General features: G+C 41.7%; 1 protein-coding gene across 21 annotated transcripts in view; it reads left to right on the top strand.

The window, feature by feature from the left end:
- Positions 1 to 14,650, top strand: part of RBFOX2 (RNA binding fox-1 homolog 2) — a 259,939-nt gene that overhangs the window by 84,969 nt on the left and 160,320 nt on the right. For all 21 annotated transcript variants that reach the window (XM_053919492.2, XM_053919480.2, XM_053919481.2 and 18 more), the window contains exon 2: positions 4,082 to 4,132. In XM_053919492.2, the coding sequence (XP_053775467.1) occupies positions 4,082 to 4,132 (51 nt within the window). The remainder of the gene's footprint in view (positions 1 to 4,081; positions 4,133 to 14,650) is intronic.

Below are 14,650 nucleotides of genomic sequence, written 5' to 3'. Positions count from 1 at the left end.
AATGTTGGCTTGTAGGAATGTGGTTTTATTTTCCTTATAAACAGTTTTGTGCATTGTTGAACCAAAGAATATGTTTTAAACATGGATGTTCTCTGGGATTGATGAATCTCTGTTAATTATGCTTTTGTATGTTTTTGATTACTTTCTTTGTTTTCAGACAATCTTGAAATAGTCACTGTAAAGGAATAATGTGGAATGGTTGTTAGAGAAGAGAACTTGATAAAATGGAAAGAACAGGGGCTTTGGAGTCCAACAGACCTGGGTTGAAAGTTTGACTTTACCACTTAAAGCTATACCTTATCATCTCCTCTTTGCTGCTTTCGCTTCCTCCTTCCCTCCTTCCTGAAGCTAAACGTGATCTGTTGTTCAGTGTCTAGTATTACCATCTTTGTCATCACTATTGTTAAAAATCTGTAGGGCGGTGGTATTGAAATAAATTTGTAGAATCCAGAAAAAATAAGGCACTCGTGGATTTCAGAAGGAACCCTGTTCTTTGGCTACAGTCTAAGCCGTATATGTCTCCCCTGTAAAAAGTAGTGTGAAAATAGCCAACATTACCTGTAATCATTATTTTCAAATAGTAGGTTTATTGACGTATAATGCACTGACCATAAATCTCACCCTTTTAAAGTGTGTGTGGTGGTTTTAGTATATACTCGTAGAGTCCTGCATCCCTCACCCCTGCCTAACTGCAGAATGTTTTCATCCCCAAATAAGCCTGCTACCTGTTAGCAGTCACTCCCCGTCCTTTGCCTTTAGCTTCTAGAACTACTAATGTGGTTTCTTTCTCCATGGACTTGCCCATTCTGGATATTTCATATAAATGGAATCATACAATTTGTAATCTTTTGTCTCTGGCTTTTTTTCACTTAGTGTTGATGTTTTCAAGATTTCACACATGTCATATAAGTACATTCCTTTTTATTGCTGAATAAAATTCAGTTATGGAGATACACCACATTGTCCATTCATCAATTGATAGACATTTGAATTGTTTCTACTTTTTGGCAATATGAATAGTGCTGCTATGAACATTTGCATACAAGGCTTTGGGTGGATATTGTTTTCATTCTTAGTTATGCCTAGGTGTGGAATTGTTGGGTCATACAGTAACTCTGAACATTTCGAGGGTCTGTTAAAGTGTTTCCAAAGTGGCTGTACCATTTTATATTCTCACCAGCAATGTATGGGATTCCAATTTCTCCATATGCTTTCCAATACTTGTGATTGGCCAGCTGTTTTATTATAGCCATTCTACTGGCTATGAAATGTTATCTCATTGTGGTTTTAATTTGCATTTCCCTACTGACTAGTGATGTTGAGTGTCTTTTCATGTGCTTATTTGCTATTTGTATATCTTATTTGGAGAACTTCCTGTTCAAACCCTTTGCTCATTTTAAAATTTGGGTTGTGTTTTTGTTGTTGAGTTGTAAGAGAGTTTTTTATATTATATTTTAAATACAAGTCCCTTATCAGACGTAAGATTTACCAATATTTTCTCCCATTCTGTGGGTTGTCTTTTCACTTGATTGTGTTCCCTCCAACCCCCCAGCTTTATCGAGTTAAAATGGACAAATAACATCACATCAGTTTAAGGTGTACAGCGTGTTGATTTGATACCTTATATATTGCAAAGTGATTGCCACCAGCGCCTTAGCTAATACCTGCAGCGTGTTATTGTAATTAATGTTTCTCTCTCTCTCTCTCTCTTTTTTTTTTTTTGGTGAGAACATTTAAGATTGCCTTTCTTAGTAACTTTCAAGTATATAGTATAGTATTATTAACTATAATCACTGTGCTGTACGTTACATCCTCAGAACCGGTGGTGTCCTTTGAAGAACAAATGTTTTAAAATTTGGTAAAGTCCAGTTTATCCAATTTTTCCTTTGTCACTTGTGTTTTTGGTGACATACTGAAGAAACTATTCCCTAATCAAAGGTCAAGAAGATTTCTTTGTGTGTTTCTTCTAAGAGTTTTATGGCTTAAAGTCTGTGATGTACTTTGAGTTAATTTTGTATATGGTGTGAGATAGAGTTCCAACTTCTGTTATTGTACATTTGGATTCCCAGTTGTCCCAGCACCACTTATTGAAAATACTACTTTTTTTCTCCATTCACTTTTTTTTGGCACCTTCTCAAAAATCAGTTTATCATAATTGCAGGGGTTTATTTTGGGACTTTCAGTAGTTTTTCATTGGTCTGTTTGTCTGTCCTTATGCTAGTATTACAGTACCTTCGTTACTGAACTTTGTGGTAAACTTTGAAATCAGGAAGCATGAGTCTTTCAAACTTTGTTCTTCTTTCTCAAGATTGTTTTGTCACCTATACGTTTTCTTTTTTAAATTCTCACCCTAGGATATGTTTATTGATTTTAGAGAGGGAGTGAGGGAGAGAAAGAAACGGGGAGGGAGAAACATCAATGTGAGAGAGAAACATCAATTGCTTGCCTCCTGCATGCTCCCCACCCATGGAGTAAACCTACAACCTAGGTATGTGCCCTGACCAGGGATCGAACCTGCAACCTTTTGGTGTGTAGGACAGTGCTCCACCAACTACGCCACTTGGCTAGGGCTGTATAGCTTTTATTAGCTATCATTTTTGCCCTCAAAGATCTAGATTTAATGATTAATGTGAATATATACATGTTTTCAAAAATAAGATTTATAGAGTCATAAGTAATATGAAAAGGAAATTGTACAAGTAACCTAAACAAATTTTAACATATGAGGTCTGTCCAGAAAAAATCCAACCATTGTTAATATAACAAGAATGGTTTGTGTGACATTGGTGTAACCTGGCAGCCAAGGATAATGGACTGTAATGCACATGCTTGAACAAGAGTGACTCCACTGTACTAGTCAGTGGGGGCGATAGATGCCGTTGAGTGAGCATGTGTAGTGTGTGGCCATCACATTCAAAACAACTGAGTGAGTAGAGCAACAAATCTGCATCAGATGAGCATTCCTCCACGGGAACTGTTCAGATGATTCAGAAGGCAGCAACTATGGGCACTGGCGATTGGCAGCTTCATTACCACAACACACCTGTCCCTACATCACATCTTATGCTGAGATTTTGGCGAAACATCAAATCACCCAGGTGACTCAGTCTCCCTACAGCCCAGATTTGGTGCCCTGTGACTTCTAGCTTTTCCCCAAACTAAAATCACCTTTGAAAGGGAAGAGATTTTAGACCATCAGTGAGATTCAGAAAAATACGATGGTGGCTGATGGCAATCGGGAGAACTGTGTGAGGTCCCAAGGTGCCCACTTTGAAGGGGACTAAGGCGTCATTGTCCTATGTACAATGTTTCTTGTATCTTGTATCTTTGTATCAAGATACAAATGTCTCTGCTTTTCATATTGCATGGCTGGATACTTTCTGGGCAGGCCTCGTATATATGTGTCGGGAGTTACCTGAGTCTATAAGATGATACAAAGTGGTAGAGGAAGTCTGGGGCAGAGGTAGAATTTCATCTAGGTTTGAAACAATTGAAGGACCAACCAATGAATGCATAACTAGATGAGCAGCAAATGGATCTCTCTCTCTTATCCTCTCTGTCTCTAAAATCAATTTTTAAAACTTTAAAAGAACAGAAGGAAAGCAGATTGGTAGAGGGGAGGGGCTAAAACTTCTCCAGGTCAAGAAATAGTTCTCAGTAGGGGTGGTACTGTCCCACTTCCAACCAGGGGACTTTGGGAAATGTGTGGACGTTTTGCATTGAGCTGGTGTTCAGAACAGCTACTGGCTTTTAGTGGTTAGGGGCCGGGGATGCTAAAGTCCTGCAGTGTGAGGTTAGGAATGGTTCGCCCCAAATCCCAGTAGCTCCCTTGCTAATGTATACTTGGGAAGGAAATAGATTTAGCTGTACATGGAGAAAAATAGTGTTTGTAAGCAATTACTGGTTTCCTTGTTCATTTTTTGCCATTGTAGAGGGTGAACTGGGAGAAATGTATGTAGTGAGGTAGAGTGGAATATAGCAACAGAACAACTTAGGATCTGGTGCAGGAATTTATATTTGACCAATCTGGATTATTGTTAACATTTTCTTTTGTCTTACAGTTGTCTTTTCTTTCTCTTAGAACGAGCCTCTGACCCCAGGCTATCATGGATTCCCAGCACGGGACAGCCAGGTCAGTATCTGCTGTTTACAACTCATGATGTTTATGTGTGTGTGTGCATGTTTATCTAAGGATGCTGTGATAGAGAGCATTACTGAAATTGTTTAGTTTAGAAAGTGATATGGTTAATTTCAGCAATGAATTTATATTTAGAGAGAGACATAAAGTATATAGGGTAGGGCAAAAATAGGTTTACAGTTGTGAGTATGTGAAACAGTTTATTCTTATATTATTTTCCATATGGTCAACTGTAAACCTACTTTTGCCCCACCCTGTATTTCTTAATCTTAACGGTAGTGTAACCACCGCATTGAGATGGTGGATATTATAGGGAAAACCACTCACGTGCAATCATAATTGCTTTTGTTTTTTCTTCTCCAGGCTATGTGATCATTTTAAACCAGGTTTTCTTGGTGCCTCACAATTCTAAATATTGGACTTGTCTCTTTGTTCTCTGTCACTTCACCCCTGCTTGCACAGATTTTTTGAGTCCTGCAATAATCTGAAACAAGAAAATTCCATTCTCCTCCCTGGGGGAATTCAGCCTTATGGTTTTAATCAGGGAAGGCTTGCTTGAGAGGGGGAAGTTCCTGCTGTCTTTCTTTGTTAGATGGGAAGGACGACTGGAAAAAGCCCAGGCCCTGTTGTGGTTTAGGGCAGAACTGCATCCTAGGAGACATCCTCTGTATGGTTTAGGTGAGTGTATAAAATGCCTTCCTTGTCTTTTGCTATTGAAGCTTTGAGCAGATGAGGCTGAGGCAGAGCTAGGGTAGAAGAATAGGTAAGGCTGCTTCAGAGGGATGTGGCTTAAGATACCAAGCCTCTGAACTTACCTTCTTGCTGTTTGGGGATATTGATGTTCTTAAGGACAGTTGAAAGTGTAGTTCCTAGAAATATCTTTGAATGCTTATCTACCATTCCTTGTAGAGTTGTCAAAGAAAAAAAAAAGTGCCACCATTATTGGGCTTGTCCAAGGGATATATATGTGAGTGCTGAACCAAAGTTGACATAGTTCCCTTTTCCAGAAATTAATTGAATCTCTTCAAAGCCCCTGAAGCTGATTTTTAAAACTAGGATGGCCCCATAATCAATAGTCAGCTCTTTGGGGGGGCCTCCCAATTTGACAGTATTTGCCCAATTCTTGCACTTTTGGTGCTGGGTTGGCATCAGAATGGCCCTAGGTCAGATAAGGGGCAAAAGGAAGAGAAAATATGTTGTTCATCTCTGGAAGTTTTTGGTGAAAGATACGGCCATTTGCCCCAAATCTAAAGAGAATGAATATCTAGGGTTTTTTCTTTCTGATGTGGGTTTGCCTTAGAGCTTCTGTGAACTGTGAGATTCATGCCTTTTGATAGTAGTTCTATATCCTGTCCATACATCAGAAGAGTGTTGTTGCCTGGAGACCTGGCCCCTGGGATTCTGGTTGAGTTGGGTCCAAGGTTGGGCTTTGTCATCCAGTTACTCGGTCAAGGTCTGTGGGCTGCTTTCAAGGAGGGATGTTTTCTGATTCTGCACTTTTCACCTGTGACCCTTAAAGTATTAGGGATCAGGACCAGTCTCTTAACCTAGTTTTGCTTACTAGTACAAGTATGTAATTATTTATGAAGTGTTGCTTATTTTGCATATAGGCTGATTTTAAATATAGGACGGTAGAACTAATCGAAGTATGGGAATAGACTTACTGAGTTTCAAAGACTCTAAAAGGGTACTGTATGGTATAATGCTGGGCTCTTCTGTGGGGATTACTGATCAATAAGCAGCCGAGCAGAAGGGATTGAGGGGAATTTGTTTAAGCACAAAAAGTAGAGTATTTGCTTGGAACTGCTTCATTTTTCCTTTTGTGTGCAGCAGGGGGCCACCCCTGTAACCTGTATACTCATTGCTCACGCTCTCTCTCCTGTAGGTCTGGCGGACCCTTTGCTATGGGGTAAAGCTGCTCATTTACTTTGGGGCACATTCTGATGGTGACAGGTTTATTTTACTTTATTTTCCTGGGCTTTATTTTCCTGTGGCTGAATCTTTGAATCACAATCTTAGAGCAGTGCAAATAGGCAAATATTGAATAGCTGCTTGTTGTGTTTGATGAATACAAAATCCACATGAGTACTACTAATTCATGTGGTCAACTACAAGGTCAGCCTTGTGAACTCTCCCTCTGCGCTCTGAGAGTTGGGAGGGATTTATGAGTGTGAAACACTGGTCCCTGAGCGGCCTGGGCTGGGCAGACGCTGAACCTGTGATCGGACATTTCCCCAGAGTGGTCTGGCTCCGCCAGCCCAGGAACCTGGGGAGTGGAGTAAGGGTGAGTTTTAATCGTGTCATTATGTGCGTTTTAAAAGTTCTTTTGGTGCCCCTTTCTAAATAGATAGGAGCCGTGCCCAGGCAGGATTTTTATCAGTATCTACTGGTGATTTTAAAAGAGAGAAAAATTACAGGTTTTTTTGATTGGTGCAGAGCACTTGCATCAGTATTTTCTCTTCTCATCCTCACACCCGTCTTCTGAAGTAGAGTAAGCAAATATGCCCTTTGGAAAGATAAGGAAACTGAGGCACACAGGGATTAAAGTGATTTATCTAAGGTAACAATGCAAATTAGTAGCTGAATAAGAACTAAAATGTGTCTTCAGTTCGTTGAGGGCCCTCTCTTCTATTCTGGGAATGAGTGACTCACCCGGGGAAAAAGGTGCTCGTGTGCATGGGTGCCTGCTCACTCCGTTGTACTTGATTTACCACTTGGGGGCTTCACAGACCCTTTGAAGTTCCACCATAGATCTAGGAGTCTGTGACTCTTTTTTTTTTTTTTTTAAATTTTATTTATTTATTTTTAGACAGAGGGGAAGGGAGGGAGAAAGACAGGAAGAGAAACATCAATGTGTGGTTGCCTCTCAGGCACCCCCCACTGGGGACCTGGCCTGCAACCCAGGCATGTGCCCTGACTGGGAATCGAACCGGCGATCCCCTGGTTCGCAGGCTGGTGCTCAGTCCACTGAGCCACACCAGCCAGGGCAAGAGTCTGTGACTCTTGGTTAAGGATGATTACGACCAAGTTCCTCAGCATGAAGAAGACTAACATTTCACTGTTTTAGTGACCCTTTTCATCCTGTAATGAAGTCCCGGGCAACGCGTTTGAATTAAACTGTGAAGGATAGGAGGGAAAAAAGGTCCCCGCTGCCTTGAGGAGGTTTTGCTTTGTTGTGCAAGGTCACCTTAGCCTTCTTTCCCAACCAGTTAACAAGCTTTATGGGATGGCAATCCATTGCTTTTATCAAGCACTCTAAGCACTTCACTGTGCTTGCTGATGTGGTCTCTCTGTGGAAGTGGAGGAGACAGACATCGTTCCAGACTTTCAGAGGTAAAAGTCAGCCCGGAGGTTGAATGTTTTATCTAAGGCTATGCAGGATTTTAGGGTGATGGTACGATGTAGTAGTGCTTTAGATTCCTACTTGACTTTCTTGTGATTTATGTGTATGTGAGTCCTCAGGTGTTGATTAAGGCTGGAATGTTTTGTGGGTTTGTAATATGTTATTAATGAGAGAGTTTTTATATAGGAGGAGTTTAGGAGCGGCAATCTGATTAGGCTTAGTTCGGCATAGCAAGCTCACCGTTTTTGGTAGCGTTTCTGTTTTTTTGTGATGGCTTTCAGGAGGCTCCTGGATTGTACAATGGGGGTCCTAAAGCCAGCCCCTTGCCACCTCTTGGTGCCACAACTTTCTTTTATGATTAGGGTGACCTTATAATTTATCATTGAAGTTGGGGCACTTTTGAGACTGAAAAGGGGTGATGCTGTTAAAAGTCCTCGGCAAACCTGGGTGAATGGGATGTGTGGTCACCCTGGCTATAAACACAGAAAGGAGTGAACGCCTGTTAACTGAGGTAGTCGGGATGTGGGATTCCCGCACGGTGCCTGCCACTGTGGGGGTGCTGCGTGGCCGTTCACGTTCACGGTGAGAGGTAATAGCACAGACTCTTCGTTGGGTTCAGAAACGGGAATGTAGTTAGATTGTATTTAATGAAAATGAATGTTTGTAAGGTGCTTTATTGTTTATAATGTGTGCTTCCATGTATAACCAGTTTTGATCTTCACAGTAGCTCTGCCAGGTAAGTTGGGTTTTTTTATCCATATTTATTGATCAGGAAACCAAAGCAGAGGTTTTTAAATGAATTTCCGATGTCACATAGATAGTAAGTGGCGGAATTGGACTTGACCCTCGGACATTTGGCCTCCATGCCTCACGTCTCCCTTTCGTGTTCTTCCGTCCGTGCTCGCTCTTCGGACCGGGGACGCTCTCTTGCTAGTGTGTCACGACATTTTGGAACCTTTGGAGAGTATGGCAGTCTCAAAAGTTTTCCTAGGACCTGGAGGCCCCTTAAATGACTTATTTCTGTCAAGTTTGCTTTCTTATTTATAGAATAGTTTGTGGTCCGCAGTGTATCTTTTCGTGTTTTAAATATAAAGAAAAATTAATGCCATAGTCCCCAGCTCTTTACCTGATCTTTTAAATGCGAAGTCAGTGGCTCCCTGAAGGTTGTTCCCATCAGCGTTCTCAAGCTCGGTGGGAAAGACACAGTGCGGACAGCTCGGGTGGCTCACAGTGACAGGGCGGGGGTGCCCACGGGTGTTTCGGCGGACAGCTGTTACTCAGACTGTTGGAGGTCTAAATTCAGAGTGGCAGCCTTCCACTTAGCGGATAGACTTAAAATGACAAGGGGTATGTTTTTTTTCCAAAATATTTTCCTCTCAAGAATTTTTTTACTTCTCTTTTTCTAACTAGTTCTCCACTTTATCCCTGGAAAGGACTTTTAGTACAATTTTTTGTAAATTCACTTTCAGGGATTTTAGTTCTTTTGATTGAGAGCCATGGACAATAGCAAATGCATTTTCTTTTATACTCATTTGGTTTGATGGCAAAGAAATAATAGCTCCTTTTCTTCCCTTGGGGAGAGTTGGAATGAAAGACACAGTGAGGATGTCCAAGTTGTTTTTCAATCCAAAACAAGACGGTGTCCGCTAGTAAGTAATACCATAGCGATTCATTGTGCACACACACACACATCTGCGTGAGTGTAACTGAAAATGAGTTTTACCAAGTGACGCTTATTTTTATTATGCTCTAAGCACTGTGATATTTTCCATTCTGTTTCATTCCACTAAAAAACATTGTTGGTGTGACCAACAATCTACTGACCACAATTGATTTTCTTTATTGCAGTGTGTAGTTTTGCAAACAAAAGTCTAATATTGCTGTCCTTAGAAATGTAGCCTTAAAGAAGCCTCGTATCCCTTAGCAGTCGCCTCCCTACTCCCTGTCCCTTCATCTCAGCCCTAAGCAGCCACTGATCTTTCTTTCTCTGGGAATTTGCCTATTCTGGACATTTCACGTACATGGAGTCATGCTACATGTGGCCTTTTGTGACTGGCTTCTTCCACTTGGCGTGGTGTTCTCAAGGTCCGTCATGTTGTAGCATGAGTCAGTACTGCGCTCCTTTTTTTTTTTTTTTTTTTTGCAGAATATGATCCCATCATATGGGTTGGCATAGGAGCATTCTTAGGGGGCCTGCTGGCCACCTCTGTAATTCGAGCTCCTACAGCTCTTACAGTGGGCTTCAGCCTCATTGGCCGTTCTTTTCAACCTCGAACTCATCAGACTCCATCCCTAGCTTCAGGGCAGTGGAATCACTGTCTCCTCCACCTTCAGGTTTGCAGTGACCTTCCCCCAGATCCTTCCCTCCTCCTTGTTCAGGCCACAGGTACAAAGTTTACCCCTCAGAGGAAGCCCTCTCTGACTGCACCAGACTGCAGTTGTCCACGTATATGACCTGACTGTTCGGTTAGTTGTATCTCCTTCGCATTTCTGTTTATTATCTGAAACGACCTGATGTGGGTGCTTCATTGTCTGTCTCTCCCACCAGAGTAGGAATTCTGCATGAGCTGTGACTTGGCTTAGAGCAGAGCCTGCCGTGTAGAAGAAGATCAGTGATTATTTGTTGGATGAATAAATGAATATTGTCTTCAATTTACCGCTAATAAGCCGTAAAGGTTTTAAGCAGGGAAGTGACATGATTTATTTTACATTTTTAAAAACAACCTTCTGGTTGCTGTGAAGAATGAATCTTAGGACCTCCGCCCCCAAATGCAACTTTAGACTGTCTAGCAATAAATTTATCATTTGCCATGTTTAGTATCGATTCCAGCTAGAACTTACTTGTTGAATGAGAAATTTTATTTCACCCTCCCTCTCCCAGGTAGACACTGGATTCGAATGACTGGTTCAGAAGCAAAATGTTTCATACCCCTTTTGTATCTTACAATCTATAGTAATTTTCTTCCTGGTCCCCCTTTTAACTAAAAATACTTCTGCTTTGCCTTTAAATTTCAGCAAATATGGAACCACTCTGTTTTTTCCTACTAGGTTGTCTAGAACCCCACTTTCAGGCCTCACGCCACGTTTATCCAAAGATCGCCTCTCTCCAGTGTCTGACCACAGTGGTTACTGGCCTTCCGCGGTGCTGCCTTCCGCCCTCTAGTGGATGAGGGCGGTAAATGTGCCTGTGTGCACTTCCGTGTTCTCAAACCATATCATCAGCTCAGGCTTACAGGTGCATTCTGCGGATCGTTTTTGAGCTCTTCCCTCCTGGGAAAGACCATTTTATGTCTTCTGCTGCTTCCTGCTGTGTATTTAAATAACATGCTTATTCTGCTATTTCTTGATTTATCGATTTTAAGACACTGTCCTTTGGCCTCCTGCTGTTGATGAGAAATGAAGTTTTATAGATCCTCCTTTCAGATAAAGACATCTTCTTTTTGTTAGATTAGGGTTCATTATTGATTCGTGATTGCATAATATATTATTATGACTGTAAATATTTTTATAGTTGAATCATAAAATAATACTACATTCCCTTATATACTTAGAGTTATTAAGTATATACATAAATACATAGGAAAAAGTATATATATATTTAGTAATGACTTTTTAAAAAGGCACTATATGAATTTTATAAAATTCCCTCTTGTCAGTGTACTTTTTCAGTGATTTTATTAAATTTATAGAGTTGTGCCACCATTGCTTCAGCCCAGCTTTAGAACATTTCTGTCTCCCCCCCACAGATTCTCCTGACTTTTTTTCCAGTCAGTCTCTACTTTCGCTCCAGCCCTAGGCAACCACCGACCTACTTTCTGACTCCATAAAGTCATCTTTTCCGGACAGTTCGTGTGAACGGAATCATATGATACATGTGTAGTCTTGTGTGTGACTTCTCTCATTTAGCATGTTGTTGAGGTTTGTCCGTGTCGTAGTAGGTGTCACGATATCATCACCCTTTACTGCTGAATAGCGCTGCAATGTGTGGATTGCCCCGTTTCGTCAGGCTGTTCACCAGCTGACAGATACGTGGGTTGTCTCCAGTTTGGCTATTATGAATAATACTGTTACGAACATTCGCATATAGTCTTGTGTGGGCATGTTCTAATTTCCCTTGGGTAGATTTCTAGAAGTTAGAATTGCTGGGGTTTATGGTAAGCTCATACTTAACTTTTTCTTTATCCTCACCTGAGCATATTTTTAGTGATTTTAGGGAATTGGGGGGGAAGAGAGAGAGAAATATTAATTGGTTGCCTTTTTTGCTGTACAGGACAACACCCAACCAACTGAGCCACCCGGCTAGGGCAGGTCATGCTTAACTTTTAAAGAAATTGCCCAACTGTTTTCCAAAGTAGCTTGGTTTTATCGACCTTTTTGATTGTAGTGAATGTGTAGTGGTATCGCACTGTGGTTTTAATTTTTCGTTTCCCTAATGATTAACCGTTAGGAGTACCTTTTCATGTGCTTATTATTAGTCATTTAGATGTCCTCTTTGTTGAGAGATCTTTTGTCCACTGTGTTTTGGTTTGTCCTGTTGTTACTGAGTGGTAAGTGTTTTTTAGATACGGGTTCTTTGTCAGATTTGCAGTTTGTAAATACTTTTTCTCAGTTATCAGATTTTGTTAAGACAAATCTTCCTTCCTTCCCCCAATAAAAGAAACCAAAACTATTTGCTAAGTTTGGGTAAACTCTGCGTAACTGTCACGTGATGAGACTGAACACAGGCATCGGCTCTCTCTGTTCAGGCCTAGTGATCGCTCAAGTGAGATGGGCCGCTTTGTAGTGACTTTGTCTTCGGCTGCCACAGCCTTCTCCAGATGGCTAGTGACAGGCGTGCCTGGGCAGGAAAGCTGCTCACGAGGTCAAGACAAATGCTGCTGCTTTCGCGTGTCCTGAGGAATGAGGTCTGGTGGAGGGTCAGCCAGGTTTATTGGCTTTAAGACTGTTTCATGGGAATATCTCTGTAGACACACCCACAGCACACACCCACCCGCCCACCCCGGCCTTTGGGTCTGAGTGTCTGCTGCCACTGCAGGCTGAATGACTTCAGGCAAGTTTTCCTTCTCTCAGCCTGAGTCCCTTCATCCATAAAATAGGATTAGTACCTACTCTGAAAGGTTGTTGTAGGGTTAGGGCTAACGTGGAATTTCCAGGCATGTGATAGGGTCAACAGATCTGTTTTCTCATTCATTTTACAGAAAGGAGCCCTTTGGGGAGCTTTATAAGGAAACAGTTAGTTGTCACAGTCTCTGTCTGTTTCCTCGTTCTCTTTTTGAGTCTTAGCTATTCACCACCTGAAGTGACTTACCTGTAGAGTCGACATTTCTAGCTCAGGAACATAGCTTTGCCATACTTTCAAGAAAAAATCTGCCCTGGTTGCTGTTGCTCAGTGTATTCAGTGCTGGCCTGCGAATCAAAGCATCATGAATTCAATTCCCTGTCAGGGCACGTGCCTGGGTTGCCGGCCAGGTCCCCAGTAGGGGGCGCGCAGGAGGCAACCACACATTGATGTTTCTCTTCCTCTCTTTCCCCTTCCCTTCCCCCCTCTCTAAAAATAAATAAATAAAATCTTTAAAAAAACTCTGTCTGTGAGGTAAATGAAATATGTGTACGCTTATGTACCTAACTCATTGCAGGTCTTGACAGCGCCAGTTCTACTGCCGACTCTAGGACTTGAACACACTCAAGTCCAAACTGCGGACAGTCAGGCCTCTCCAGACTTACCCGGCTCCTTGGACCCTGTTTGCGTATTGCTTCTGTTCCGTGTGTCTCCTCACAGTCTTTCGAATATCTGCCTTGGATGTTCATTTCTTCCTAGTGCTGCCTTTTGCTTGAAATGTTTCTCCTTTTCCCAGCAGAATTCTAAGCATCCCTGGCCACAGCTTAACCTCCTTTATGAAATGTTTCCTAATTCCTCCAAACATTTGAACTCATTAGCACGTTGTCTATAGCATGAGCATTTCTATAAAGGCAGGTCAAGCGAGTTTGGGAAATATTGTTAAGACTGTGAGCAAAATTATTTAATCTCTCCAAGGCCCCATTTTCTCATCTGTGAAAGTGAGGATAATAGTACATACTTTTGTAATGTGGTTGTAAGGATTAAATTTTTAAAAATTTGATAGGGCAAGAGTGACTCATTGGTTGATGATGTTATATACTAATCTCTGCCTTTAGCTTTCCATGTAATCTGGAAAGTCTCTCATCTTTGGGCCCAAGTTTCTTCTTTTTACTTTGAAAGCTCCATTGGGCTCTAATGGGTTTGATTTTGTGGTTCTTGGGAGTGTCGTGCTTCATCGTGGAAACGAAAGGCGCTTTTCCCACTTTACTTCCTGCCTGTGGGGCTAGCGGGACTGCTGTGGGACTGTGCGTAGATGAGTGACTCGAGCCAGAAGCATAGAAGTCTGTCCGGCCTTTCTTCTCACCTCCCTTCTCAGTACCTGGTTTCTTCGACGCGTCCTGTCTCTTATGCCACAATTTGACTTCTGCTCCTGTCTTTGCCTCGTTTTGCTCAGTTTAGGGTTGTTGTGGTTTTGGCTGTCAGAATAGTCTGTATTCAGCTCTTGACCCAGTTGCTTAAGTGTTTGGTAAACGGGTGGGTCATGACTTCGCTGTTTAGCTTTCTAGTAGACTGACCTGAAACTTTGTATGTAGGCAATTGACTTACATTATGAGGACAGGTTTTACTGTGGCCATCAGAAAGAGTCATCTGACCACAGTTAGTTAACCACTGGGACTGTTTACAAAGGAAAATGAGAATTCCCTTTGTTAGCAGTTTTCAAAATTAGGAGCTTTATCTGTCTAGAATTGCTCAGGGCAGCAAGCAGTGGGCAGGCTGTGTTCTCGCTGCAGTGCTCAGTACCGGCAAACAGCCGGTAGTCTCCTCACAGCAGCCCCGACTTCCGCTTTGTGTTTTCTTTTAGGAAGCTCGATATATCTCCTCGACCCTTCGTTCTTCAACAGACAACCATCTGAGTCATTCAGCGTAAACCTAAGTCATTCAACAGATGATTCGGAATGAAACCAACTAGTTAAGTAAAAGAGAAGGCAAAAGGTCTCATGGTTGGCCGACAGTATAGTTATGTTTCAGTTGTAGATTAAATACTTTTATTAGTTGCATTAGCTGTACACCATGGTACTGAGCCGATTGAGAGTTGGCTTAGAGAGGCAGG

This window comes from Desmodus rotundus, chromosome 3, assembly GCF_022682495.2.
Source record: "Desmodus rotundus isolate HL8 chromosome 3, HLdesRot8A.1, whole genome shotgun sequence".
Lineage (NCBI taxonomy): Eukaryota > Metazoa > Chordata > Mammalia > Chiroptera > Phyllostomidae > Desmodus > Desmodus rotundus.
This window is presented reverse-complemented; position numbering and strand designations above follow the sequence as displayed.